Source organism: Hyaena hyaena, unplaced genomic scaffold (assembly GCF_003009895.1).
Source record: "Hyaena hyaena isolate Hyena2069 unplaced genomic scaffold, ASM300989v1 scaffold_841, whole genome shotgun sequence".
NCBI lineage: Eukaryota > Metazoa > Chordata > Mammalia > Carnivora > Hyaenidae > Hyaena > Hyaena hyaena.
Window position 1 is genome coordinate 435,558 of NW_024081474.1, and position 27,901 is coordinate 463,458.

General features: G+C 37.3%; 1 protein-coding gene across 4 annotated transcripts in view; it reads right to left on the minus strand.

Moving 5' to 3' along the window:
• NAA35 (N-alpha-acetyltransferase 35, NatC auxiliary subunit) overlaps positions 1–27,901 on the minus strand; it is a 92,033-nt gene that overhangs the window by 35,331 nt on the left and 28,801 nt on the right. For all 4 annotated transcript variants that reach the window (XM_039219800.1, XM_039219799.1, XM_039219797.1 and 1 more), the window contains exons 7-11: positions 21,658–21,724; positions 21,535–21,578; positions 20,268–20,318; positions 19,556–19,639; positions 18,546–18,660 (exon numbers count right to left, since the gene is read on the minus strand). In XM_039219800.1, coding sequence (XP_039075731.1) covers positions 18,546–18,660; positions 19,556–19,639; positions 20,268–20,318; positions 21,535–21,578; positions 21,658–21,724 — 361 coding nt within the window. The remainder of the gene's footprint in view (positions 1–18,545; positions 18,661–19,555; positions 19,640–20,267; positions 20,319–21,534; positions 21,579–21,657; positions 21,725–27,901) is intronic.

Genomic DNA, 27,901 nt, shown 5'->3' on the forward strand with positions numbered 1-27,901 from the left:
TGTCCTGTCAGAGACTCACCTGACTTCCTCCCAACTCTACAGAAGAGTTTTGCCTCCAATTATAATTTATTTCAACATTCTGATGCTCCATATAAACTTGAATGCTTTTTTTTTTTTTTTACAAATAGTTTATTGTCAAATTAGTTTCCACATAACACTCAGTGCTCATCCCCATAAGTGTCCTCCTCTATGCCCATCCCCCCCTCCCCCCCACATCCATCAGGCCTCAGTTTTTGTCAGCATTCAAGAGTCTCTCATGGTTTGCCTCTCTCCCTTTCCCCCACCATTTCCACCCTTCTTCTCCCCCTTGTTCCTCCGTCAAGTTCCTCCTAGTCCTCCCATACATGCAAACATATGATATTTGTCCTTCTCTGCCTTATTTCGCTCTAAACTTGAATGCTTTAAAACTTTTCATGTCTAGTTATTTCACTGAGTGAGTTTAATAAAATCCTAAACACACGTTCACTGTTGTATCTATAGGACAGTCACAGTTCCTTTTACTTTTTTCTGAAAATCATCTCTTAACATGCTCTATTCCCTAAGCATTATAAGCTATAACCAAGCACAATGACTTAGAAGTATCATGTTCTTTATGCCTCTTTACTTAGACATTAACTATTCTTTCTGCCTATAAAGTCTACCCCTTATTCTTAGCCTGAGAGACCTGCTATAGCTTCAATTCTCTCTCCTGCTTAGTCCTCCACCAAGTACTGTGTAGACATGCCACTACACTGTCCATGCGGGATTACACTGTTTCTCCCTGAGTTCTTTTGAAAGTAGTAACTGGCTTGTGTCCCAAACACCTAAATACCTGGCTCATTTTAGGCAATGGATACGTGTTTTCTGAATGACAAGATTTGCATATTCAAAATAAAATGAAAGACTGTTACCACTATAGTAAAACAGTTTGAATTTCTGATTTACAACATTTATTTAAAAACCAAGGTAAATGAAGCAATGAGGATGCTGCAAGTAGCTTCTTTACCATACCAACATGAATGCATTTTGGGATTTAATGATAAATGTTCAGAATCTAAATACTTAATAAATAGTACATGATCCTTATTTTCCCTGAAAGTATTAGAATTTTCATCTAAAAATATTACCCAGAAATATTCTTTTTAATGTTTACTTTTATTACTACTTTTTTTAAAGTTTATTTATTTTGAGAGAGAGAGAACACACATGAGCACAAACAGGGGAGGGGCAGAGAGAATCCCAAGCAGGCTCCACACTGTCAGTGCAGAGCCTGACGTGGGGCTTGAACTCACGAACTGTGAGATCATGAAATGAGCTGAAATCAAGAGTCAGATGCTTAACTGACTGAGCCAGGTGCCCCTGTTTATGCAGTTTTGAGAGAGAAAGAGCATGCATGCAAGCACATGAACAAGGGGAGGGTCAGAGAGAAAGAAAGAAAGAAAGAGAGGGATGGAGGGAGGGAGGGAGGGAGGGAGAGAGCGAGAGAGAGAGAGAGAGAGAGAGAATCCCAAGCAGGTTCTATGCTCAGCGTGGACACCCATGAGCAGCTTGAGCCCATGACCATAAGATCATGACCTGAGCCCAAATCAAGAGTGAGGCACTTAATGACTGAGCCACCCAGGTGCCGCAATATATTTATTCTTAATACATACATTTTAAGATTTTAAACCACAAGTAGAAGACAGGGCCACTCATGAAAATCTACACTACCATGAAAAGATGGAAATATTAATGGGAAAGACATACTAAATACAGTATACTTTTCATTACGTTTTTATACAAATTTAAAAATGCAACATACAACATCCCTGACCTCTACCCACTAGATGCTAGCAGCATCCCCATAATTAGGAAGACCAAAACCGGGTCCAGGCATCGCCAAATGTCCTAGGAAGCCCCAGTTGAGAAACACTGTTCTAGACAAATACAAGAAGCAACTTTAATTCAGTGTGGATAAGGTCAGGATGTAACAAGATGATCTAATCCATGGAAAAATTAGATGAAAGACTGACAAGAGTAAAATTTAAGGGAAGATTCAAATGATAAGTTAGTAAAATATGAGCCAGGAAGAAGTATTCCAAGCACATCAATGGCCTTAGAAGACAGAGAATATAGCTTCTGTTCTTTTTTCCATAAGGCACTGTAACTTTCCAAGTCATAATTTCTCCAAACTCAAGAAGTAAAAATATATGCATATGAACAGAAAGGGGACAAAGTCCCTATGCATAAAACTAGAAGTTACCTGTATGCTTCTCTCCATTCTCCACATATATTTAAACTTGTCCCCCTACCCCCCATTTCTCTGGACCTAGTCCTCGTTAATGGTTAAAGTGATTTTACTATTTTAAAGTCTCGGCTGTTGCTGAATCTCATGCATAAGAACTCTGTAACTGTCCTATACAAGACATGGTAACCCACCTGAGCAGAGAAGAATGGAAATGTTGAGGTAGGAGAGACTGAAGAAGCTGCTCAGAAAAGAGAATAGCTGAGCAGGAGAGGGGCTAAAAGGTGGGAGTTTGCATCTGGTTTCATGTCAATCTCAACTATAAAGTGTTTTAAGAAGTTTTCCCACACCCAAACTTTTCCCAAAAGCTGATGTATATATATATATATACACACACCCATCTTCTTTATCCATTCATCTGTTGATGGGGAGGTGGGCTCTTTCCATACTTTGGCTATTGTTGATAGTGCTGCTATAAACATTGTGGTGCATGTGTCCTTTGAAACAGCATACTTGTATCCCTTGGATAAATACCTAGTAGTATAATTGCTGGATTGTAGGGTAGTTCTAATTTTAATTTTTAAAGGAAACTCCATACTGTTTTCCAGAGTGGCTGCACCAGTTTGCACTCCCTCCAGCAGTGCAAAGGAGATCTTTTTTCTCTGCATCCTCACCAACATCTGTTTTGCCTGAGTTGTTAATGTTAGCCATTTTGATGGGTGTGAGGTGGTATCTCATTGTGGTTTTGATTTGTATTTCTCTGATGATGAGTGTTGTTGAGCATTTTTTCATGTGTCAGTGGCCATCTGGATGTCTTCTTTGGAGAAGTGTCTATTTATGTCTTTTGCCCATTTCTTCACTGGATTATTTGTATTTTGGGTGTTAAGTTTGATAAGTTCTTTATAGATTTTGAATACTAACCCTTTATCTGTCATTTGCCCCATATTTTGTTTTTGATGTCACAACTGGCATCTTTGCACAATGTGGATCCATCAAATTACTATAGGTACAGATTTTTTTTTAAATTCGTTTTTAATGTTTTATTTATTTCTAGGAGAGAGAGAGAGACAGCGTGAGCAAGGGAGGGTCAGAGAGAGAGGGAGTCACAGAATCTGAAACAGGCTCCAGGCTCTGAGCTGGCAGTCAGCACAGAGCCCGACGCAGGGCTCGAACCCACAAACTGTGAGATCATGACTTAAGCGAAAGTAGGACGCTTAGCTGACTAAGCCACCCAGGCGCCCCAGTACAGATATTTTTTAATATTGTCTTTTAACCTTCATACTAGAGTTACAAGTGATTATTCTGAATGTAACTATGTATTTACTTTTACCAGTGAGTATTTTACTTTTACTAGTATTATACTTTTAAGCATTTTCCTACTACTAACTGGCATTCTTCCATTTCATCTTGAAGAACTCCTTTTAACATTTCTTGTGAAGTGGGTGGGTGATGATGAACTCCCTCAGCTTTTACTTACCTGGAAAACTCTCTCCTTCCATTCTGAATGATAAAGTATAATTGGTTGGCAGTCTTTTTGTTCATCACTTTGAATATATAATCCTTCTCCCATTTGGCCTGCAAGATTTCTGCTGAAAAATCTGCTGACAGTCTTATGGGGTTTCCTTTTATGTCATAAGCTGCTTTTCTTGTGCTGCTTTCAATAGTTTCTAGTCTTTAACTTTTGACAATTTAATCATAATATGTCTTGGTGTGGGTCTCTGGATTTATCTTGCTTCATACTTCCTAGTCCTCCTAAATCTGGATGTCTATTTCTTTCCCCAGTTTAGGAAAGTTTTCAGCTTTTTTCTGCAAGCTTTACGCTCCTTTCTCTCTCTCTCCTCCTTCTGGGACCACTATAATGAATATGTTGGTTTGTTTTGATGGTGGTGTCCCATAAATCCTATATCTTTTTTTTCCTCCTCTGTAAGAATTCCACCGCCCCATCGAGTTTGCTGGTATTTTTTTTTTCCAGTTGATTTAATATGCTTTGAAATCCTGTACTGAATTTTTCAGTTCAGTTATTGTATTCTTCAGCTCTATGATTTCTGTTTGGTCCTTTATATATTTTTTATGTCCTGTAGAAATTCTCACTTTAATCATACATTGCTTCCTGACCTTGGACAGAATCTTTATGACTGTTATTTTGAACTCTCAATTAGACAAATCACCTATCTCTGCTTCATTAAGATTTACTTATGATTATTTTTCTTGTTCGTTTAGAACATATTCCTTTGTTTCTTCATATTGACTGGTTTCTGAATATTAGATAAAATGCCACCTTTCCTAGTCCTGACAGAGTGGTATCATGTAAATGAACCTTGCAGATTAGCCAAACCCAAGCTCCTGTCTCTCAAACTTTTGACTGTCCAAGCTTCCTCCTCTGCTTTTAGCTGCTGCCAATAGTTGAGGGTGTCTTGGCCTTTCCTACCTGTTTTAGTTTAGGCATTTTCTCATCTGACTTATAGGACTTACTCGGTTTGTTTCTGGATCTCATTCAGAAAGAAGTGTTCCATATGTACACTTAGTAGTGTGTCTAATGGAAGGAAGGGAGCATCCTATATCACCATCTTGATCAAATCCCATCCCTAGTTCCTTTAAGTGGACAATGGTCTTGGGAAGCAAGACATTAGGCATTTTTGCTATTAGAGTATCAATGCTCCCAGGTTCTCTAGATGACAGAGCCAAAAAAAAAATGTATGTACATATAGGGATATACAAACATCTGTTCACATATATATACACACACATAGTCATACATATATACACTTACATCTACATTTCTACATCAATCCATATATTAAAAACTATGAATTGGGATGCCTGGGTGGCTCAGTCGGTTAAGCATCTAACCCTTGATTTCGGCTTAGGTCATGATCCCAGGGTAGTGGGATTAGCACAGAATCTAGTTAAGACTCTCAGCTCTGTCCCTCTCCCCCACTTGCACTCTCTAAAACAAACAAACTAAACTATGAATTTATTCCCATACTTTTAATTTCAATTCAACATTACAAAGTTCAATCTACTTTTCTCCCTTTCTAGAAGTTAGCATAACATATCTACCCAACTCTGAGAAATGTGGCATACCACAATTCTCAAAACATTTTTATAGCTGATCAATTTCACTATACATAGTTAATCTTTGTATTATTACAAAGTTTCTAAGGCTGTTGTAACAAATTCTCAGAAAGTGGGTGATAACATTTATTCTCTCACAGTTCTGAAAGTCAGAAGTTTAGTATCAGTTTCATGGGCTGAAATCAAGGTGTTGGCAGAGCAGCAATCCATCCAAAGGCTCTAAGGGCAATTCTGTTCTTGCTTTTTCCAACTTCTGTGGCTATTTGAATTCCTTGGTGTATAGCTGCCCATGCCAATCTCTCCCTTTGTCTTTACATCATCTTAACCTTTTGTGTGTGTGTCCAATCTCCCTCTGCCTCTCTTTTAAGAAAGTCACTAGGCAGTTATTTAGAACCTAACCAGATGATCTAAGGACAAATCCAAGATAATAAAAAGATCTTTACTAATCACAAATAAGGTTCTGAGAATTAGGACCTTGATACTTAGTACTGTCACTTTGCCAGTTTGATCTCCTATCAATGATACCCACCTCCCCTACACAGATGTGCTCTGACCTTATTTACGTTCTGACATGCAAAGCCATCAAAACACCCACCCTGCTTGGGCTCCTACACCTCATGCCAGGCTATTCTTCCACAGCGATGACTCTGTACCCCGTTTAAGCTCTGAAACTCCATGCCAGGCCACTTTTATGTACAGATACCTTTCTTCAGCCTGGTTCAGCTACAACTCCCTTCACAGAGCCATCTTTCCATTCTGACACCCTCTTCTTTCTGCTTAGGCTCTTACATTCAGTGTTGGGCTGTTCTCCTGTATAGATGCTCTTTTCACTCTGCTTCTAATCTGACAGCCTGTACTTGGACACCTTTCCACAGAAACACCTTCTTCAACATGCACAGGCTCTGAAACCCCACACCAGGCCACCTCTGTACACAGATGTCCTTCTTCCTTGCATGGTCTCCAACAACCAGGCGCTTGCTTGCCTCTATGAATCTGCCTCAGGTTCTAACACTCCAGGCCAGGCTACACTCATATGCCCTCCTCACTCTGTCTGGGTTCCCACATTTCTTTTAGGCTATAAAATCCTGCACTAGGCTGCTCTCTTACACATACTCTCTTCACCCTACTTAGGCTTTTGACGCACTGAGTCAAGTTGTTCCCACACGTTGTTCCCTGATATTGCTTAGGCTCTGACATCCCAAAGTTTAGTTGCCCCATGTGCAGATACCCTTTCTCACCTAACTGAGAAGCGGTGAATCTAGCCAGGCAGCCCATCATGATGACATCCACCCTCAAGCCATTTTACCTCCAAAATCTTGTTCTAGGCCCACCTCTTTATGTCTGCTTCACTCACTACTATTCTAACATGGACATATCCTCACCCCACACAAGCTTTGATGGCCCTGAGGAATGACCTCCTATGATCACATCCTCCCTAACAACATGGTTGCAACACACTGTTCCCTTTGTGGACACCATCCTAATCCTGGGTCAGGCTCCAACATCCTGCTCCAGTACAGATGCCCAGCTTGCTCAGGCCTACTTCATGGCTTTGGGACTGAATTTTTTTGTAAGAGCAGAAGTAAAGAGCAGCAAGTAGCAGTTCTTAGTTTTGTTGCCATGTCACAAGAAATATATGCTTTCCTTTGTATTGCTTTTAATTTTTTTCTTTCACTACTGTTTACTTTGGTATATTTTCTTTCTGATAATTGGGAAGTTTTCTGAATATCTCTAAGGTTCTATATCTTCTGACAGTTATCTATTAAACTCCTCACCCAGGAAAACAAGGATTTCACCTCCCTTTATCCACCAAATCAGAATTATCTCCACCATTACAGTTACCTTTATATGTTTAAATATAACTCTATTTCTATGATCGATTTGTTGACTGATAACCTGTATCTTTGGACACAAACATTATAAAAAGTCTTCTTTACTCCTTTACCGCCTGGCTTTTAAATGATTACTTTTATATTATATTTTATATTGTCAAAGTTCATGACACTTTAGTTATATTTAGTAAAACCAATTTCCTACAATGAAATGGATTTACTACTTACTGCCCATCCTTTATGCCATAGCTTTTCCATTTATGTCTCAAGCTGAATTTCATTCTTTATTCCAATCTTTTCCCCCCCAGGGAAGTCAAAGAAAAAAATATTTCCAGAGTCCTTGAAGTTTAATAATATTAGTCTGAGTGGCACTTAAAAGATATGAAATTCTTAGATCATATTTCTTTACCCAAAAACTTTTAGATTCTGTTCTACTTTCTGTGTTGAATGCTGACGTGAAGTACTCTGAAGTCAGGCTGAACACATATTGTTGCTTTATACCTAAAGTAATTTACCAGGATATCTCTAACAATTAATACCAATTTTGCCTAGGACATTATATCATTAAAGACTTCCAATAAAGCCTGTAAATTTAACTGTACTTGCTTCTTTCTAGAAATGTTTAAGATTTTCTTTCCTGTTCCATTATTTACTCTCTTAAGGGACACCAATTATGAGTATATTGAATCTTTCTTGGATATTTTCTAATACTTCAAGTATTTTTATTCACTTTCCTTTTGCTTATTTTCTCAGTCCTGATCTCCATGTCCTTTGTAGCTTCTCAGCAATGGCAATGGGTAGCATACTTTTTACTACTTTCTTTCTTACATTTATTTATTTGAGAGAGCGTGAACCAGCAGGGAAGAGGCAGAGAGAGGGAGAGAGAATCCCAAGCAGATTCTGCACCATCACTGCAGACCCTGATGTAAGGCTTGAACTCATGAACCTGAGTTAAAATCCAGAGTTGGATGCTTAACTGACTGAACCACCCAGGCACCCCACTTTTTACTGTTTCACTTTCAGGATTTTTCTTTTCTCCTTCTTAGCTGAACTCTGCTTGCTCACTTATACTATGTTATTATTTTTACTTTAGTTCTAGTATTTCTGCTTTGTAGTCTTGTTTTACAGTTTCTTAACTTATTAATAAATTCTTTGAAGTCATGCAGAAAAATGCCTCTGGTGTTTCTCATCTTCCTTTTGTTTTTCTTGTTTGCTCAATAAATCTCTGGAACATATGTGTATAACTATCATGCAATTGCTTCTTGAATATTACATCACTGAATGAATGCTTCCTGAGACAATTACTTGGCTGAGATGTTAAGAATCGTACTCTAGACTTGTTAGTCTAGGAAGCCTCACTGACTTGCAGTTAAGCCTCATATGATATGCCTGTGTAAGCATGTAAAAGAAGTTATTTATCTCCTTTATTGAACAAAAATTACCAGTTGCTAGAATGCTAATTACCATCCTCTCCATCTTGCAGGAGTAACATCTTTAGCACATTTGCATGGCCCTACCTCCTTTGTACCACCAGGATATTAATCAGACAGGATCCCACAGCCAACTTGAATACCCAGTTCTTACATTATTCCAAAAGAGTACTTGATTTCGTCTTTCAAATTACACCAACTACTTTGGAAAACATGCGCTTTGCTGGTCCACTTATGTTTACACCAAGAAATCTTGAAATCCATTCTTAATGTCCTCCCTCATCTGGGTTCTACTGCTAATGTGCTTGGCAGCCCTTCACTTATTTTTTAAGCCCTTCTATTTGTATTATAAGGATTTCTTATTTTTTAAGAAGTTGGGAGGATTCTGTTTCTCATGTTCTTTATAGTTTTCAGTTGACTGTATAGAGAAGCTGCAGAGAGATCTTTACCATCCAAAAACCAAAAGTATTTTGGATTATACACTAACACCCACATGTGTGGGACTGTGTGTATGTAGATTTTTTTTTAAGAAGAAAAATGTTTTGATTAAAAGAGTAATATAAATATTGAGCCATTACAGTATATAACTGGAACTAATGTTATACGTCAGCTGTATCTCAATTGAAAAAAAAGTAAACTCAAGTCTGCCGCATAAGTACATCATAGCACAAGCCTGTCTAAATGGGTTGGGACTTTAAATAAAGTCAGCTCCCATCTCTCTTGTATACTGCGCTGGTAAATAAAATCAACCAGACTGAGGAAGCAGTTTCTGTCTCAGCACCAAGTTCAGTCCTCACAAGGTTAAAGGTGCCATATTATCAAACGAGGCAATCTCTTCTACTTCCTCTTTGCTATTTCTTTCGGAATTTACCCTTGTATCACCAAATAACAGGCTTAAAATGCTACTCCATATTTTTTCAGTTTTACACATTATCTCTGTATTCTTTCATCTTCAAGAAGTCAGAGATATGTATGTATACTACAAGCATATATAAATTCTGCCCCCTCATCTCTAATATGGTTAAATCATAATTTTAACATTAATATTCAGGCATGCACACCATTATGTAAATGATAATCATACCTAGGCCATGGAAAACTTTGCAAACATGGAAATAACTTTCAGATTTAGTTTGAAGTTAATTATTGTCTTTATGTTTGCCTTCTTTCTACATAGTTAACATTTCAACCCCAAATCATTTGCTAATTCTTTTAAACACAACAGCTATTGCATTAATTTTACTGGTGACAAGAGGTCTTATATTTGAGACATCTCCCCTAGAGCCTTGTAATAGTCTCCAGGCTAAACTTTTCCACCATGTACACGCTGTTCAGTTATTATCTAGTGATCTCACTGCATAATTACCCTGAGGATTTTATTGATTATTCTCTCAGCTATATTCTCACATTCCCAAAATTCCATGTTTTCCCATTTCTTGATTTACTCCATTGTGTTTTTTTTTAATTCCAATAAAATTAACAGTCTTAAATTTCAGATACACTATATAGTGTTCAACAATTTTATATATTACTCAGTGCTTATCACGATAAATGTATTCTCAATCTCCTTCACCTATTTCACCCATCCTCTCTCCCCAACCTCTCTAGTATCTACAGGTTTGTTCTCTATATTTAAATATAGAGACTTAAGTCTGATTTTTGTTGGTCTCTTTTTTCCTTTGTTCATTTGTTTTATTTCTTAAATTCCACATGAGTGAAATAAGGTATACCTGTCTACTCTGACTTCACTTAGCCATTATACCCTCTAGATCCATCCATGTGGTTGCAAATGGCAAAGTCCATTTGTTTTTATAGCTAAGCAATATTCCACTGTGTGTGTGAGAGAGACAGAGAGTGAGAAAGTCATCTTCTTTATTCACCTATCAATGGACACTCAGGCTGCTTTCATAGTTTGGCTAATGCAAATAACGCTACAATAAACACAGGGTACATGTATCTTTCTGAAATGGTGTTTTCCTTTTCTTTAGATAAATACTCGGTAGTGGAATTACTAGATTATATGTTAATTCTATCTTTAATTCCTTGAGGAACTTCCATACTGCTTTCCACAATGGCTGTACTAGTTTGCATTTCTACCAACAGTGCACAGCGGTTCATTTTTCTCTATATCCTTGCCAACACTTGTTTCTTGTGTTGATTTTAGCCATTCTGACAGGTATGAGGTAACACCTCAATGTAGTTTTAATTTGCATTTCCCTGATGATGAGGGACACTGAGCATCTTTTCAAGTGCCTATTAGCCATCTGTATGTCATCTTTGGAGAAATGTCTGTTCCTGACTTCTGTCTGCTTTTAAATTGGATTATTTCAGTTTTTTGATGTTAAGCTGTAGAAGGTTCTAATATATTGTGGATACTAATTCTGTATCAGATATGTCATTTGTAATTATCTTCTTCCATTCAGAAAGTTGTCGTTTTGTTTTGTTACTCTTGCTCTGTAGAATCCTTTAACTTTAGCGTAGTCCTGATAGTTTATTTTTGCTTTTGTTTCCCTTGCCTCAGGGGCCCTATCTAAAATAATGCTGCTATGGTTGATGTCAGAGAAATTACTGCCTGTACTCTCTTCTAAGATTTTTATGGTTTCAGGTCTCACAGTTAAGTCTTCAACCCATTTTGAGTTTACTTTTTGTGTATGACATAACAAAGTGGCCCAGATTAACTCTTTTATGTGTAGCTGTCCACTTTTTCCAACACCATTTGTTGAAGAGACTGTCATTTCCCCTATGTCTTTGCATAGTCTGTCTCCTTTGTCAAAGATTAATTCACCATATAACGAGTTTATTTCTGGGCTCTCTATTCTTTTTCATTGATCTATGTGTCTATATCTGTGCTAATATCAACTGTACTATTTTGATTACTATAGCTTTGTATTATACCTTGAAATCTGGGATTCACCTACTTCCAGTTTTGTTCTTTTTAAAGATTGCTTTGGCTATTCAGGGTCTCTTATAGTCCCAACCAAACTTTAGGATTACTTGTTCTAGTTCTGTGAAAAACGCTGTTGGTATTTTCACAGGGATTATGTTAAATGTGTAGATTCTTTTGGGTATTGTGGACATTTTAACAATATTTGTTCTCCTAACCCATGAGCATGAACTATCTTTCCATCTGTCATCTTCAATTTATTTCATCAACATTTTATATAGTTTTCAGAGTCTGTCCTCTCCTTGGTTAAGTTTATTCCTAGGTATTATTTTTGATACAATTGTAAATGAGAGTTTTCTTAATTTCTCTTTCTGCTACTTCATGATTAGTGTATAGAAATGCACAGATGACTGTGTATTGACTTTGTACCCTGCAACCTTACCAAATTCATTTATCAGTTCTACTAGTTTTTTTGTGGCATCTTTAGGGTTTTCTACATACAGTATTGTATCATCTAAAAACAGTGAAAGCTTTACTTCTTCCTTAGCAATTTGTCTTTTATTTTATTTTTTCTTGTCTTACTGCTTGTGGCTATGACTTTCAGTACTATGTTGAATAAAAGTAGTGAGACTAGACGTCATTGTCTTGTTTTTGATCCTAGGGGAAAAACTTAATTTTTCAGCACTGAGTATGTTGGCTATACTTTTTTCATATATGACCTTCATTATATTCAGATATACCTTTTTTAAAAATGTTTAATGTTTTTTATTTATTTCTGAGACAGAGAGAGACAGCATGAACAGGGGAGGGTCAGAGAGAGGGGGAGACACAGAATCTGAAACAGGCTCCAGGCTCTGAGCTAGCTGTCAGCACAGAGCCCGACGCGGGGCTCGAACCCACGAACTGTGAGATCCTGACCTGAGCCGAAGTCAGATGCCACCCAGGTGCCCTGACTGAGCCACCCAGGTGCCCTGATATACCTACTTTTTTTAGGGTTTTTTAAAAATCATGAATGGATGTTGTACTTTGTCAAATGCTTTTTTCTGCATCTATTGAAATGATCCCATAGTTTTTATCCTTTCTCTTGTTGATGTGATACATCATGCTGATTGATTTGCAAATATACTAAACCACCCTTACATCCCAGGAATAAATTCCATTTGATCATGGTGAACAATTTCTTTAATGTTTTGTTGAATGCAGTTTGCTAGTATTTTGTTGAGTATATATGTTCATCTAGAATACTGTCCTATAGTCCTCTCTTTTTGTAGTTTCTTTATCTGGTTTTGTATCAGGGTAATGCTCACCTCATAAAATGAATGTAGAAGTTTTCCTTCTTCTATTTTAAAATAGTTTGATAGAAGAGGTACTAACTCTTCTTTAAATATTTGGTAGACTTCACCTGCGAAGCCACCTAGTCCCAGACTTTTGTTTGTTGGGAGGTTTTTGATTGCTGATTCAATTTCCTTCCTGGTAATTGGTCTGTTCAAATTTTCTATTTCTTCCTGCTTCAGTTTTGGTAGTTTATATGTTTATAGGAATGTATCCATTTCTTCCACATTGTCCCAATCTGCTGAATATAATCTTACATAACATTTTCCTATAGTCTTTTGTATTTCTGTGGTGCTGGTGTTATTTCACCTCTTCCATTTATTTTTTGAGTCCTCTCTCTCTCTCTCTCTCTTCCTTTTTGGTAAGTCTGGCTAATGGTTTATCAGTTTTGTTGATTTTTTCAAAGACTCAGCTCCTGGTTTCATTAATCTATTCTATCATTTTTTTAGTTTCTATTTCATTTATTTCTGCTCTAATCTTTATTTCCTTTCTTCTCTTTTGGGGTTTTGGTCTTTTACTATTTTTGAAATTTGTTGATTTCGAGAGAGAATGGAAAGGGAGAGAGAGGGAGGGAGGGAGGGAGAGAGAGAGGGAGAGAAAGAGAGAAGAGAGAATCCCAAGCAGGCTCTACACTCTCAGCACAGACCCTGATGTGGGGCTTCATATCACAAACCATGAGATCATGACCTGAGCCTAGATCAAGACTTGGACGCTTAACTGACTGAGCCACCCAGGCACCCCTGTTCTTTTTCTAGCTCCTTTGGGTGTAAGGTTAAGTTGTTTGAGATTTTTCTTGCTTCTTGAGGTAGGCCTGTATTGCTATTAACTTCCCTCTTAGAACCGCTTTTGCTGCACCCCAAAGATGAACCACTGTTTTCATTTTCATTTGTCTCCATGTATTTTTAAAATTTTTCTCTTTGATTTCTTGGTTGACGCATTCATTGTTTAGTAGTATGTTATTAACCTCCATGTATTTGTGTTCTTTCCAGATTTTTTTGTGGTCGATTTGTAGTTTCACAGCATTGTGGTTGGAAAAGATGCATGGTAATCTATCTGAATTTGTTGAGACTTGTTTTGTGGCCTAACATGCGATCTATTCTGGAGAATGTTCCATTTCCATCTGAAAAGAATGTGCATTCTGCTGATTTAGGGTGCAGTGTTCCCAATATATTAGATCCATCTGGTCCAATGTATCATTCAAAGTCATGGTTTCTAGTTGATTTTATCTGGATGTTCTATCCACTGAGGTAAGTAGGGTGTTAAAATCCCCTACTATTACTGTATTACTATCGATTACTTCCTTTTATGTTTATTAACAACTGCTCTATATATTTGAGTGCTCCCATTTGGAGTACATAAATATTTACAATCGTCATATCTTTTTTGGTGGATTGTTGCCTTTATGATTATGTAGTATCCTGTATTTCACTACAGTCTTTGTTTGAAGTCTGTTTTGTCTGATTTAAGCATTACTACACCCTGGTTTTCTTTTCACTTCCAATTGCATGATATATGCTTTTCCATCCCTTCACTTTCAATATGCACGTGTTTTTAGGTCTGAAATGAGTCTCTTCTAGGCAGGATATAGATGAATCTTGGTTTTTAATCCATTCCACTACCCTACATCTTTTGATTGGTACATTTAGTCCATTTACATTCAAAATAACTATTGATAGGTATGTACTTACTATTATTTTGTTATTTGTTTTATGGCTGGATTTGTAGTTCTTCTCTTGCTCTCTTTTCTCATGGTCTGTTGGCTTTCTTAAGTGAAGCTTTCCTTCCTCTATTACTTCTTGAAATAGTTTGATATACTTGGATTTTTTTCTCTGTATTTTTTGTGTATCTATTACCAGTTTTTGATTTGTGATTACCATTACATTTTAATATATAACAACTTACCTATACAGCAGTCTATAATAATTTAATGGTTGCTTGAGTTTGAACCCATTCTAGTATAATGTATTTTGAAAAAGAGAGAGAGTGCGTGCGAGGGAGCAGAGGAGGGGCAGAGAGAGCACAGGGGAAGGAAGAGAGAGAGGGAGAGGTAGGATCCGAAGCAGGCTCCACGCTGTCAGCAAAGAGCTGGATGTGGGGCTCGAACTCATGAACTGTGAGATCATGACCTGAGTTAAAACTTGAGCAAAATGAAGTCAGATGTCCATCTGACTGAACCACCCAGGTGCTCCAAGTTTGAACCCAGTCTAAAAGCACTAAATTTTTACTCTTCTCTCCCCCATGTTTTAGGTATACAGTGTCGTATTTTACATCCTTTCGTGAATCCCTTTTCTAAATATACTTACTTTACAGCTTTTGTGCTTCCTACTTTTTTGCTTATGGTCTTTCCTTTCCACTCACAGAGTTCCTTGTGACATTTCTTATAGAGCTGGCTTAGTGATGATGAAGTCCTTTAACTTTTGTCTGGGAAACTCTTTTATCTCTCCTTCTATACTGAATGACAGCCTTGCTGGATAGACTTGGTTGTAGGTTTTTTTTCTGTTGGCACATTGAATATATCAAGCCACTACCTCTGGCCTGCAAAGTTTCTGCTGAAAAATCAACTGACAGCCTTATCATGTTTCTCTTCTATTTTACTGTTTTCTGTCTTGTTGCTTTTAAAATTCTCTTTATCCCTAATTTTTGCCGTTTTAATTACTGTGTATCTTAGTATGGACCTCCTTGGGTTGATTTTGTTGGGGACTATCTGCACTTACTGGATGTGGATTTTTCTTTCCTAGATGCAGAAGTTTTCCACTATTATTTCTTCAAAAAAATTTCTGCTCTCTTTTCTCCTTCTGGAATCCCTATAATGTGAATGTTGTTACACTTGACAATATTGCTAAGTTCCCTTAATCTATTCTCATATTTTAAATTATTCTTTTTTTGTCCTCCTGTTTGACTGCTTTCTATTATTCCCCAGGTCACTGATCTGTCCTTCTGCTTCTTCTAGTCTACTATCCATGCCCTCTAGTCTATTGTTTTTTTAATTTTTAAAATTTTTATTTATTTTTGATAGAGAATGAACACACAATTGAGGGAGGGGGAGAGAGAGAGGAGGACAGAGGATCCAAAGCAAAGGACAGCAGAGAGCCCAACGTGGGGCCTAAACTTGCAAACCATAAGATCATGACCTGAACAGTCGGATGCTTAACCAACTGAGCCACCCAGGTGCCCCCCCCAGTGTATTTCAATTTTTAATTACTGAGTCCTTCATCTCTGATGGGTTCTTTTCTATCTCCATGTTGAGGATCTCCTTGAGATTTCCCACTCTTTTCTCAAGTCTGGTAAGTATCTTTATAACTATTATTTTGAATGGCATATCAGGCATATTACTTACCTCAGTTTTATTTAGGTCTCTTGCTGTGATTCTGTCTTGTTCTTCCATTTAGGACCTGTTCCTCTCTCCTCATTACGTCTAACTCTCTGTGTGCCTGTTTCCATGGTTAGGAAAGCCAGCTATGTCTCCTGCTCTTGACAGTAGCAGCCTTATGAAGAAGAGGTCCCATGATGCCCTGCAGTACAATGTCCTCTGTACACCAGAACCTGGTGCTTCAGAGTGTCTGCGTGTTATGTGCACCCTAGTGTTGTTACTAAGCTATTTCCCTTCAGTGCAGTCATCAGCAATGGCTCTCTTTGCCTGTTGTGAGCAGGGTTTGAGGGCTGTATTGTTCATGGGCCAGTCTGCCACTCCCTTGGGTTTGAGGTGGGTCAGACCCATGAGGTGGCCAGAGCTGTGGTCACATAGTACTGCAGCCACTTTCCCTGTGTTTTTCCCAGAGTAGCTTTTGTTGGTGGGCAAGGCCTACAATCAGATCAGCTGTCTGGTTACTTTTCACCCTCCCAGGGTAGGAGTCACTTTGAGAGGTGCTGATCCCTGTTGGGGATGCTTACATGCCACCATGTTTGTGGCACCACTCTGGATGGACTCCTGCTGAAGATGTGTTGGTGGGGGGTAGGTCTGTAGGTGAATGCACGGAGTGGGATACAGAGTTAGCCAGATTTGTTCTGGTCTGTTGTGATAGGGGAATGGAGTGGCTTTGGAAAACTCCTGTTGTGGGTGTGTTGGAGGGGGTAGGACCACAGAAGACCGGAGAGGTGGGATGTGCTGTTAGCACGCTAGGTGGAGACTGTGGGTGCTGCACTGGTCTGTTTATCTAGGCTGAGTAGACTGCGAGGGAAATGGCACCCACCAGCTCTTTTGTTCTTAGAGAAGTCTTCTAAAGATCTCTTCTCCTGTAGCACACTTCAGAGACCAGCAAATAAATCTTGTTCCCGTATACCTCAGATGTTTTTCAAACTGCTGCTTCTATGCGATATTTCAGTGGGGCTGTTGCGCCGTCTCTTGAAGGGCAGTGTCTCAATTTCCTAATGCCCTCTGGCTCAGAGCTGAGCTTGCTGATTTTTAAAGTTCCAGGTGTTAAGCTTCAGTGATTGTAAGAACACAAGATGTTAAACTTAAACCCCTCTGGTTTTCAAAGTCAAATGTTATCGGGACTTATCTTCCCAGCATAGGTCCCCATTGCCTGATATGGGGTCTTCTGTTCTCCCCTCTCTGCGTCCTCAGTGTTCCTCATTCCCATAGACAGCCCTGATGGTCCATTTAACTCCTGATCACATCTCCATCCTTTTTACCCTCTTCCACGTGGCCTCTTCTCTCCATTTAGCTATGGAAAGTCTGTTCTGCTAGTCTTCAGGTCATTTTTCTGGGTTATTAACACTGATGTGGGTGTTATAAGGTGTATCTGTGAGATGAAGGGATCTAAGGATCCTCCCACTCTGTCATCTTCCAGAATATCCTTAGTCCCTTTTTTTGGAGCATATACCCTGGTGGTAACTTAAAAAGCTCTTGAGAGATTAATTTTGAGACTTTACCTACAATTACCTTTCTTCACAATTGAATGATATCCTGAAACCAGGATTCAAGATTAGAATACATACCCTCACCCAAATTTTGAAAATACTACTCCATTTTCTTTTCCTTTTTTTTAAAGCAGGCTTCATACCCAGCATGCAGCCCAACACAGGGCTTGAACTCATCACCCTGAGATTGAGACCTGAGCTGAGATCCAGTCAGATGCTTAACCACCTGAGCCACCCAGGCGCCTCTGCTCCATTTTCATTTAATCACAACTCTACGGAGATACAATTAACATACCATATAATTCATCTACTGAAAGTACAGAATTTAAGAGAATATAATTATCATCTTGTTATAGTCAATTTGAAGAATCACTTCTGCTATAAATTATCTAAAATGTTAACTCAGCTACAACTTTTATAACAAAGGTACATTATTCTTTTCATTTTAAGACATATGTCATAAATAAAATCTACCGTCAACAATGTGCCAAGCACTTTAGAGATACACAAATAAGACAGTTCCTGGCTTAAAATACCATCACAGAAAGGTAAACAGGCAAACAACTACAATATAATGTACTAAAAACATGTTCTAACAGACACATGCAATGAGGCCTCAAATGGCATATCTAGGCCAAGTATTGAGGGAACACTATGTAATTGAGGTGATCTCAAAGGAGTAAAGCGGAGAGGTGACTAAAAAAGAATATACCGCTGACATCACAGAATGATCACCAGGCAGGGTAAATATTCAGAGCCCAAAAAGTAAGATACAGGAAATGGTCAAGTTCTATAGTACATTTTATATAAGTCTATAGAGTAAAACATTCCATGTTCCAAACAGACTGACTTACACAAAAATTTAGAAAAAACCAAACTATATAATCTGGATGAGTAAGAAAGAAACTAGGAGTAAAAGAGACAATTACCTCCTTTTGTAGTATCATTCTGAGCCTGGATGCCATGATGCAATGAATTATGAATGGCAGAAAGAAGATCTGCTGCTTGAACCATCAATTTTTGAGCTTCTGCAACGGCACTGGTCTAGCAAATAAATCACCAAAAACATTCTTACATATTCTTTCACTGAAAGATATACATTAAATAGGAAAATCCTATAAACAATAATGAAATTAAATGTTTTAATGACATTGGTTTTCAGAAACTATTCACTTAATACAGGATGCTCAGATCCTGTTAGGATAGAAATTAAGTTTTTACCCATTTCTATGTCTTGTAGGAGCCATTAAAAACTAACAGGAAACATTGCTGGCTTATTCTGTTTGTCTTACATTTAAAAAAAAAAAAAATCGAGTTGCAGGCAACTGGAAAATTTCAACATTTGTAATATGCTATTCATTAAGTTGAAATTTAAAGAAAACAATAGGAAAACAACAGACTTAGAAGTTAGATCAATGGTAAAGGCTGGCTCTCTACTCACCACTTCCTAATTATCCACAAATTAGTCTGTAATTGACTTCAGTTAATTAAAAAAACACACCATCTAGGGCTTACTTTTGGTTCTACACAAACCAATAGTTAATTACTTAACTGAATGAAGTATGTCTACCTAAAATTCCCAGTTTTGCTTTCTCCTTTTCAATTCACAAAATAGGACTACCATAAGCAATTTCAATTTCTATTATTATATCCATTAATAATATAAAATATTATTTTTATATATCAACAACAGACATGGATATGTTATGGAGCAGAATGTAAATTCATGTGACTTTCTGGGAAAATTATCAGGGCTACTCTAATATTATATATATATTTATATAATCACCAGATAAAAATATATCAAATGCTCAATGCTGTATATGTGTGGTGGGGAGAGTTTTGATGGAAAAGTCTCAGAACTACTTCAATAAGGCACCCCATCCCCCTCCAAAAGAAAAAAAAACCCACTAAAATAGATTACAGTAAATGCCCTTACCTCTTTCTTAGTAAAGGCTATGAGCACTGTCAGTAACACTCGAGTGAATTTCACTCTGCTGAATACTGCTAAACATTGTTGGTGCTAAAAAATAAGGACTAGAAGTTAAAAGATGCAGTCTGTCAAAGGAATTTCATTTTCAAATACAGTATTTTAAGTCCTAAATCTCAACACTAATAACTTACTATATTACAAACACTTTCACTTACAGTCTTTTAAATGCCTGAAAATGAGCTGCAGAAAACATAAAGCCTATTCTACTGAAATAGAAATATAAAATAAAGCTTCTTTATCAATGGGATGGATTTTTCCTTAAGTCAAAAGTTACACTAATATCTCAAAAACTGAATTAGCATTTTTAATAGGATTAATAAAAAGATGCTTTAGGCAGAATCAGAAAATTAAGGATTTCAACAAAGGTTCAGCAAGTTTTCATACTATACAAGTTCTTGAGGTTTGCCAAGGTTTGGTGTGTCATCTGTAAAAAATCATTTTTCTTCCTACCTCATAGGAATTTGAAACCATGTATTTGAAAGAGCTGTATTATCATTCTATCAAAATAAATACAAGGGAAATAAAATCCCTTGCAATGTCCAACTTTTAAAGAAATACCTTAAAAAGGGCTTCCATAAATTATAACGCAGTTCATAAAACTACAACATTAAGAGGTAGACTTCTCTGATATTATCTACCAGAAAATAAGTTCAATTACTTCTAGTTCAACTTCTGGATCTCTTTCTTCTCCTTGTCGACTTCGAGTACTCTAAAATTTTAAAAAAGGTGAATTAAAATAAACACAAACTTGCAGAAATACTAGCTTATAAATACACAAAGTAAAGCACTAAATTAATTTATTCAGTATATGCCAAGAATCTGATTTTAAGAAAAATATTTGGAAGAAAAAAGCTGTATCTACTTTTTATTTTCCTACTAATAATATATACAGAAAGTTCACTTTGATACAAATTATAAAGATCATATGGAAGAGTAAGGTATTAAAAACAGCAAAAGCAAAACAATGAAATAAGTAAAAGTACATGGCACACGGTACTTCTTTCTTTTAAAAACGATGTATTAATGGAAAGTCTTGATGCTCTCAAAACTAACTCTGTTAGAAAAAAACAGTAACCTTTATAAAAATCACATCATAAAGTCACACTGTAAATACTAATTTTTCTACACTAAAATGCAAAACCTCTTGTTAATACATGAGTGACATACGACCATTTTGACAACTGCAGGGCAGTACTTCGGGAAGATCTGGCAGATCAGGGTTCTAGTCCCGCACTGCCACTTCCTAGTGGCATGCCTTTATTAGTCTCAGACAGCTTAAGTTCTTTAAGCTGTATTTTCCTCATCTAAAACTAGGGCACTATGTGCAATTTATTGCCTAATTCACTGCACAATTATAAATACCAACTAAGGCAATAATATAAAATCACTGTGACAACATGCTGGTGTTATACAAGTATAGAAAAAAAGCAGAAGTAGAACTTTTTCCTTTTTAAATCTCTGTGAGAACCAAATTGTCACATCATCTGACTCAAGGATATTTATTACCCATAGAAGGCTTTCACCAGATTTGGGATTCCACCATTTACAGAGGTCTTCTACTGTGCTGCATACATTGTACTAGCCATTGAAGATACAAAGTTGAAGAAGATAGTCCTTACCTTTGAGGAACTTAAAATGCTAGAATATTATGCTATTCTTAAAATAGCAGAGTACAATTCTAAAACACTGGCAACCAACTGAAAAATCTTAAAGGTTAAATTCTCAATACTTGAAAGAACATTAATTCAATGTTTCTCCTCTTAATTCTCCTCTTAAGTTGTCTTCAGATTCATCGCAAAAAAGGCATAGCAAAAAAAAAGGGAAGATGGTGTTCGTCTCTCCACTAGCTATAATTAGCTAAAGGTAAATTCACATGTAGAAAAATTCAAAAATCCTATAGCAAAGCAAAGAGAAATGGAATATACCTTTACTCTTCTTTGCATGTCATCCTCCACATCTTTTAGCATGCCTAGAAAGAGAGACAGTGAGTTTAAACAGGAAACAAATCCAAACACAAAACTTGTGAATCATCTTATAAACTGTTTTACCTGTAACTCGAAGGTCTGTCACACTGTTAGCCATTTTAAATCCATAAGTCATTGACTGAAAGTCTTCCTGTACAGGAAAGCAAAAATTAGGCCCTTGAGTACTAGCAAAATCTTTCACTGTATTTCTCTTACAAGATCACTATTTGCTAATATGAACACAGTAATGAAATGTCATCCTGCTTGTCTAAATACTGCTATTATACATCCCCATTTTCCCTATAACGTATCCTTAAAACATATTCATATTCTAATGCTGCCCCCATCTTTAATTATTTGCCTTTAGGCAATTTAAATACACTTGCATTTAGTATGTTCATTGGCAAAATAAGGTTAATGCTTATGATAATATCAGAAAATAATAATTCCCACTTATAAAGTATTCTCACATTCAGAAGTGAACAGTAAATATATAGTAATTACTGCTTGATGATAAGATTGTAAGATTTAAACAAGACTTTTAATTCAAAAATTATCAAATGCTTGTTTATACACTGTTTGGCACAAAGGTTAAGCCTTCTCAAATAAAATTACTCAAAGTGATAGCAAAAGCACATTTTCGTTCTGCCTCACTGTAAAGAAAAAATTGTTCATACATGGATTTCTAACCTGCAAAGTCATTTAAAACACTGCTGAGACCTTAACAAATTAAGTAGTTTGCTAGATTCACTACTCTGAAGACTACAAATTTAATATCATTTGGCTGATTCTATTAAGTCATGAGCTCTATTAAAGGAATGTTTCTGTTATGTTAGGATTCTTAAAATGTATACAGAAGCCTAATATAATGGAGTAACAGGCATTTACAGCAGGGGCCAGAACTATAGCAGAATTTCTGGATTCGTAAAAGTATCAGTGAGCATGTAATACATATCAAATACTAACCATATGCTACAAACAGAAAAACAGACAACAATGTTCCTGGGTTCAAAGAACTCTTAGTGTTCTTACAGGACTCACAGGACTGGATCTTTTAAAAATCCCAGGTTGTGTCTCAGAGCTGTGAGCTTATCCTCTAGTAAAGTTTATCCTCTATCTCTACTTGGCCACCAAATAGGATTCTCATGTTTTACACGTCTAAGAAGGAATTTTCTCAGTGTTTAACACATTCCTAAATGGCACCTCTATCCACCCCTAGTTAGTCTGGCTGAAAATCTTCACCTCGATTCCTCTCATTTTCCCACGTCCTGTATCACACCCTCAGAACAGCTGACAGGCCCAAACTTCAATTTCTCATCTAAGCGTAGCTCCCGGCTTTCACAGCTGTCTCTAGGGAAGGCACCACCCCCTCTTACTTCCACAACTGCCTCCACAAAGGGCCCACCCTTCCCTGCTTGTCCCTGCTATAATTTATTCACCACCAGTAGCCAAAGGGATTGTTTTAAAATACGTCATTTCACATCACCTCCTACTGAAAACCTTTCGACTGTTTCCCTCCTCACAGGAAAATCAAAAACCCACATGGACTGAGGCCCTCTGTCAAACACCATTTGGCCCGGCTTCCCTGTCTCTCCTCACTTCCTTCTACCTACCATTCTTCTCTTCTCCGCCATCCTGCATTGCAGCCACATGAGCCTTAACCTTCAGACACATCAAACACATTCTCAAGACCTCTGTACTTGTTGACCCCTCCCCACAATGAATTTCTTCCAGGATTTCCAAAGCCCTATCACTCACTGTTATTATTCTAGCCTCTGTCTCAATGTCAAAACTCAAAACAGAGTTTTGCCCTGTGCATTCTCTCTAATAAAACAGTATCCCCTGCCATTCTACATGCCCTGTCCCTGTTTTACTCTTCTACATAGAACTTATCAACACCTGACAAATGTATGTTATTTGTTTAGTGACACACTGTCTCAAGGAATGCATGATCAATGACATCAAGGCTTTATTGTATTCACTGCTTTATCTTCAGGGCTTAGAACTGTACTTGGCACAAAGTACTGTTCAAAATATATCTGTCCAGTAAATGATGACCTACTGTAGGACAGGGGCCATTTTCCTGGTCATCTTCCTAAGTAGATCAAGTTGGCTATGTTTTCTTGGTCATATTCCCAAGTAGATCAAGTTGGCTACAAGATACTTGATGGAGACTGTGGCAAACTGGAGAACACATACTTCATCTGAAGGAAGCCAGTCACTACATATCCTACTGTAATGAAGGCACAGCTAGTGTTTTTCAGAACAAAAACCTAATTTAAAGTAAAATCCTCTAATTTTGTAATGTTACTAATTTTTTAAAAATTAAGTAGGCCAACACTGTGAAGATGAAACAAAACACACCAGCACAAGCAGGAGCTGATGATGGTATGGACTGAGACTGTAACTGTGTTGAGAAGCTGTCGAAATCAGGATATATTGAAAAGGTAAAGCCAACATAAGCCAACATCATGTGCCAATGAAGCAACTGTGGGGTAGGAGGTAAACTTTATAATCAAGGATCTTTTTCAAATGTCTGGTCTGAGTGACTGGTATATGACAGCACAATTTACTGAGATGGGGCAGACTTTTGGAGGAATAGGTTTAAAGGCAAAAATGGAGTACAATTTTGGCTAAGTTTATAATTTCTTGAGTTATCCAAGTAAAGATTTAAGGAAGGCACTTGCGTGAGTCTGGAAGCCAGGGGAGGAATCAGGACTAGAGACATAAATTTGGACTTGATCAGCATAGAACTAGTATAATGTAGCACAGAACCAGAGGACATCAACTGGAGCAGAAGGGATGAGGACCCCGGAAGCACTCCAGCATCTAAAGGAGCAGACACAAGATATGCACTAACCAATAAGGAAGAAAGAAATCCAAGAGACAGCTATATCAACAAGATGAGAAGGAGAGGTCAACTGTCAAATGATGTCAAAAACTGTAGAGTGGGAACAATGGATTTAGCAAAATGGAGATCATTAAGAGCCTTGTTAAGACCAGTTTCTGTGCAGTGGTAGAAATGAATGTACTAGGAGACGGTGAAGAGAGACAAGGAGAAAGTAAAATAAACATTAACAGCTCACTCATGGAGTTTTTTGCCAAAGACAGTAGAGAAATGACACTGTATATATAAGGAGCCATGGGATCAAGGGAACTGTGGTATTTTGTTTTAAATTGACTGGTATTTAAAGCGTGTTTATATGCCATAAGAATAATCTAGTAGGGAAAGAGACACTAGCAATGCAATACAGAGATGGGTTAATGATTGCAGCAGGCAAGAGGGAACAATCTAGAATGTAAGTGGAGGCTGAGCTTAGATGGTCAGGGATACTTGTATTTTTACAAGACAACAGGTAGATGATGTGGGTTCCAATACAGGTTAGCATGTGATTGTGAGAAGATGAGGTACTTCTACCTACATCTGACTCCATGAAATATTTTATTAAGGTACAAAGTAAGCAGAAACTGAGGAGGGTTGACAATGGAGGTCTTGAGAGATAAAAGACATGGAGAAGTCCCTGAGAGGCTATGAAAGCAAGTTTATCACAGAAGTGTTGAAGGATAGAACTGTTTCTAGTGCTGAATGCCCATGTGAGATCTGCAGTCCTAAAATTAACGTGGGAATAGACACACAGATGTGGGTTTTCTCTAGCAGCCTTCTGCTGTTTGGGTGCAAGCAGCAAGTAGACAGATGGTTGGGGTTTTGCCATGTAAGTGACACATTATGATGAGATGAGAAGGGCAAGGGAGTTAAGGGTGTCTGAAAAAGAATGATTTCACAAGTGGACCATGGAAATGAGGCCACAACAGAGAAAACTAAAGGAGCAGCATCTGGGAATTGGAGGTCTCTGTAGAACTGAAGGATAGCAGGAGTAGGGGAGGCCAGAAAGTGACTGGTCACAATCAAAGGGTAGCATTTTTTAAATCAACAGCTTGAAGGTGTAGATTAGTAAGGAAAGTTTTCTCCTCCCTAATTCATTTCTGAACCATTTTCTGAGCACACAATGATGGCTAGTATCGACTAGATACAATCATGGCCATGATAGAGTCTGTTATCCAGTGAGAGAATTAAGATATCTTGACAGGTACAAAGACCATGCTCTTTACTATACATTATAACATCTTTACTATACTGTCAAGATATAGTTGTAGAAAGTCATCACAGATATTCAGGGTTCTATTAAACACAGCATTTAAAACAATACAGCACCACAAGAAAATTTAGAATAACAAAATATTTATAATTGTAACTGTAGCAGAACATTCAACACCAGTACTAAATGTGATTCCAACCAAACCAGTAATCTTGACTGTACTAATAATGTAATAGTCTAATAAAGTAAAAATGTTTTCAACCCCTTCTAAAACAATTGCAATGTATCAGTTAAAATTTAATATTGATCTAAAAACTCATTTCAGAGGCTCCTGAAATAACTTGACTCATTTAACCCAATATGAGTACCTTCTACAGACCAGATACTGAGTGAAACATTAGGGCTACAAGTAAGGAAAAAATATGGTCACAGATGACTCAGATCAAAACTTCAAACAATCTAAATATCCATTAGTAAGTGGCTTGTAATTTACTATATTTACAATGGAATACTAATGATAATACTAGCTAACATTATTAAGTACTTACTATGTGCCAGGCACTCTTCTAAAAATTTACCGTATTAACTTTACTATCCCTCACAATAACACTCTGAGATGGGGACTATTACAAACTACATTTTTTTTTTTTGGTTGTTTTTTGTTTTGTTTTTTTCTTTCTTTTATTTTTTTACAAATAGTTTATTATCAAGTTGGTTTCCATATAACACCCAGTGCTCATCCCCACAAGTGCCCCTCTCCGTGCCCATCCCCCCCTTCCCCCCCCACATCCATCAGTCCTCAGTTTTTGTCAGCATTCAAGAGTCTCTCATGGTTTGCCTCTCCCCCTTTCCAAACTACATTTTATAAATGAGGACACTTAGGCATTGAAGTGCCACAGAGTGTATAGGTGACAGAGGCAGAACACAAACAGATGGTATCAATCCCTGCAGGCTGTACTTTTTAAACTTTTATTTTGAGAAAATTTTAGAATACAAAGTCCCATATTCCTTCCCAATATTCTTTATAACATTTTACCACATTTCCATTATGATTCTCTAAATTGTTTTCTTAAACATTTGAGACTAAAACCTAGCCTGTGATGCCACTTCACCTCTAAATCCTTTAGTAAGGGGACACACGGGTGGCTCAGTCGGTTAAGCATCCGACGTTGGTTCGGGTCATGATTTCACAGTTCATGAGTTGGAGCCCTGCATTGGGCTCTGTACTGACAGTGTGGAGCCTGCTTAGGATTCTCTCTCTCCCTCTCTCTCTGCCCCTCCCCTGCTCGTGCCCCTGGTCTCCCCCAAGATTAAATAAACTTAAAATAAATACTTCAGTGTGATTTTTCCAAAAACAATAATCATTCTCTTCCATAAGCACAGTACAAAGATCAAATTAGGAAATTCATGTCTCTTTAATGTGCAGCATTTCTTCTGTCCTTATTTTTCCTGCACTGACATTGTGGAATAGTACAGGCCAAAGTTATTTTTTGTACATCCTTCAATATGGGTTTGCCTATCTCTCTCCAAGATTAAATCCAATTTATGTCATATTAGATAGGAGTACCACAAAAGTGATGTTGTGTTCTTCATGGAGCACTGTATCTGGAGGTACATGATGTTGACTTGCCCTATTATTGGTGATATTAAGTCTGGCCACTTAGTTAAGGTGGTATCTGCCACATTTCTTCACTGTAAACTACTCATTCCCCTTTGTAATTAATAAATATCTTGTGGGAAGATACTTGGAGGCTAGGTTCAAATCCTGTGCTCATTATACTTTTGTTCACTAGTTTTAGCATCCTTATATTTTAGCATCCAATAATGATTCTTGCCATAAATATTCAAAACCTGTACTCTTAACATGATGCTTTGCAGCCAATAAGAAAGAATGAGATAGCTCTCTACCTACATGTGTTGGTAGGTACAGAAATCTATTTTCTATTGTCTGTGGGAAAAAGCTGCAAACAGTTTATATAATTTCATCACATTAAATAAAATATACATATTATATATAGTATAGTACACATATTATAGAAAGTATGTGAAAAAATACACACCAAATGGGTAACAGCATTTACTCTTTACCAGGCAAACCAGAACTTAAAAAAAAAATTTTTTTTAATGTTTATTTTTGAGAAAGACAGACAGAGCTTAAGGAGGGGAGGAGAAGAGAGCGAGGGGGACACAGAATCTGAAGCAGGCTCCAGGCTCTGAGCTGTCAGCACAGA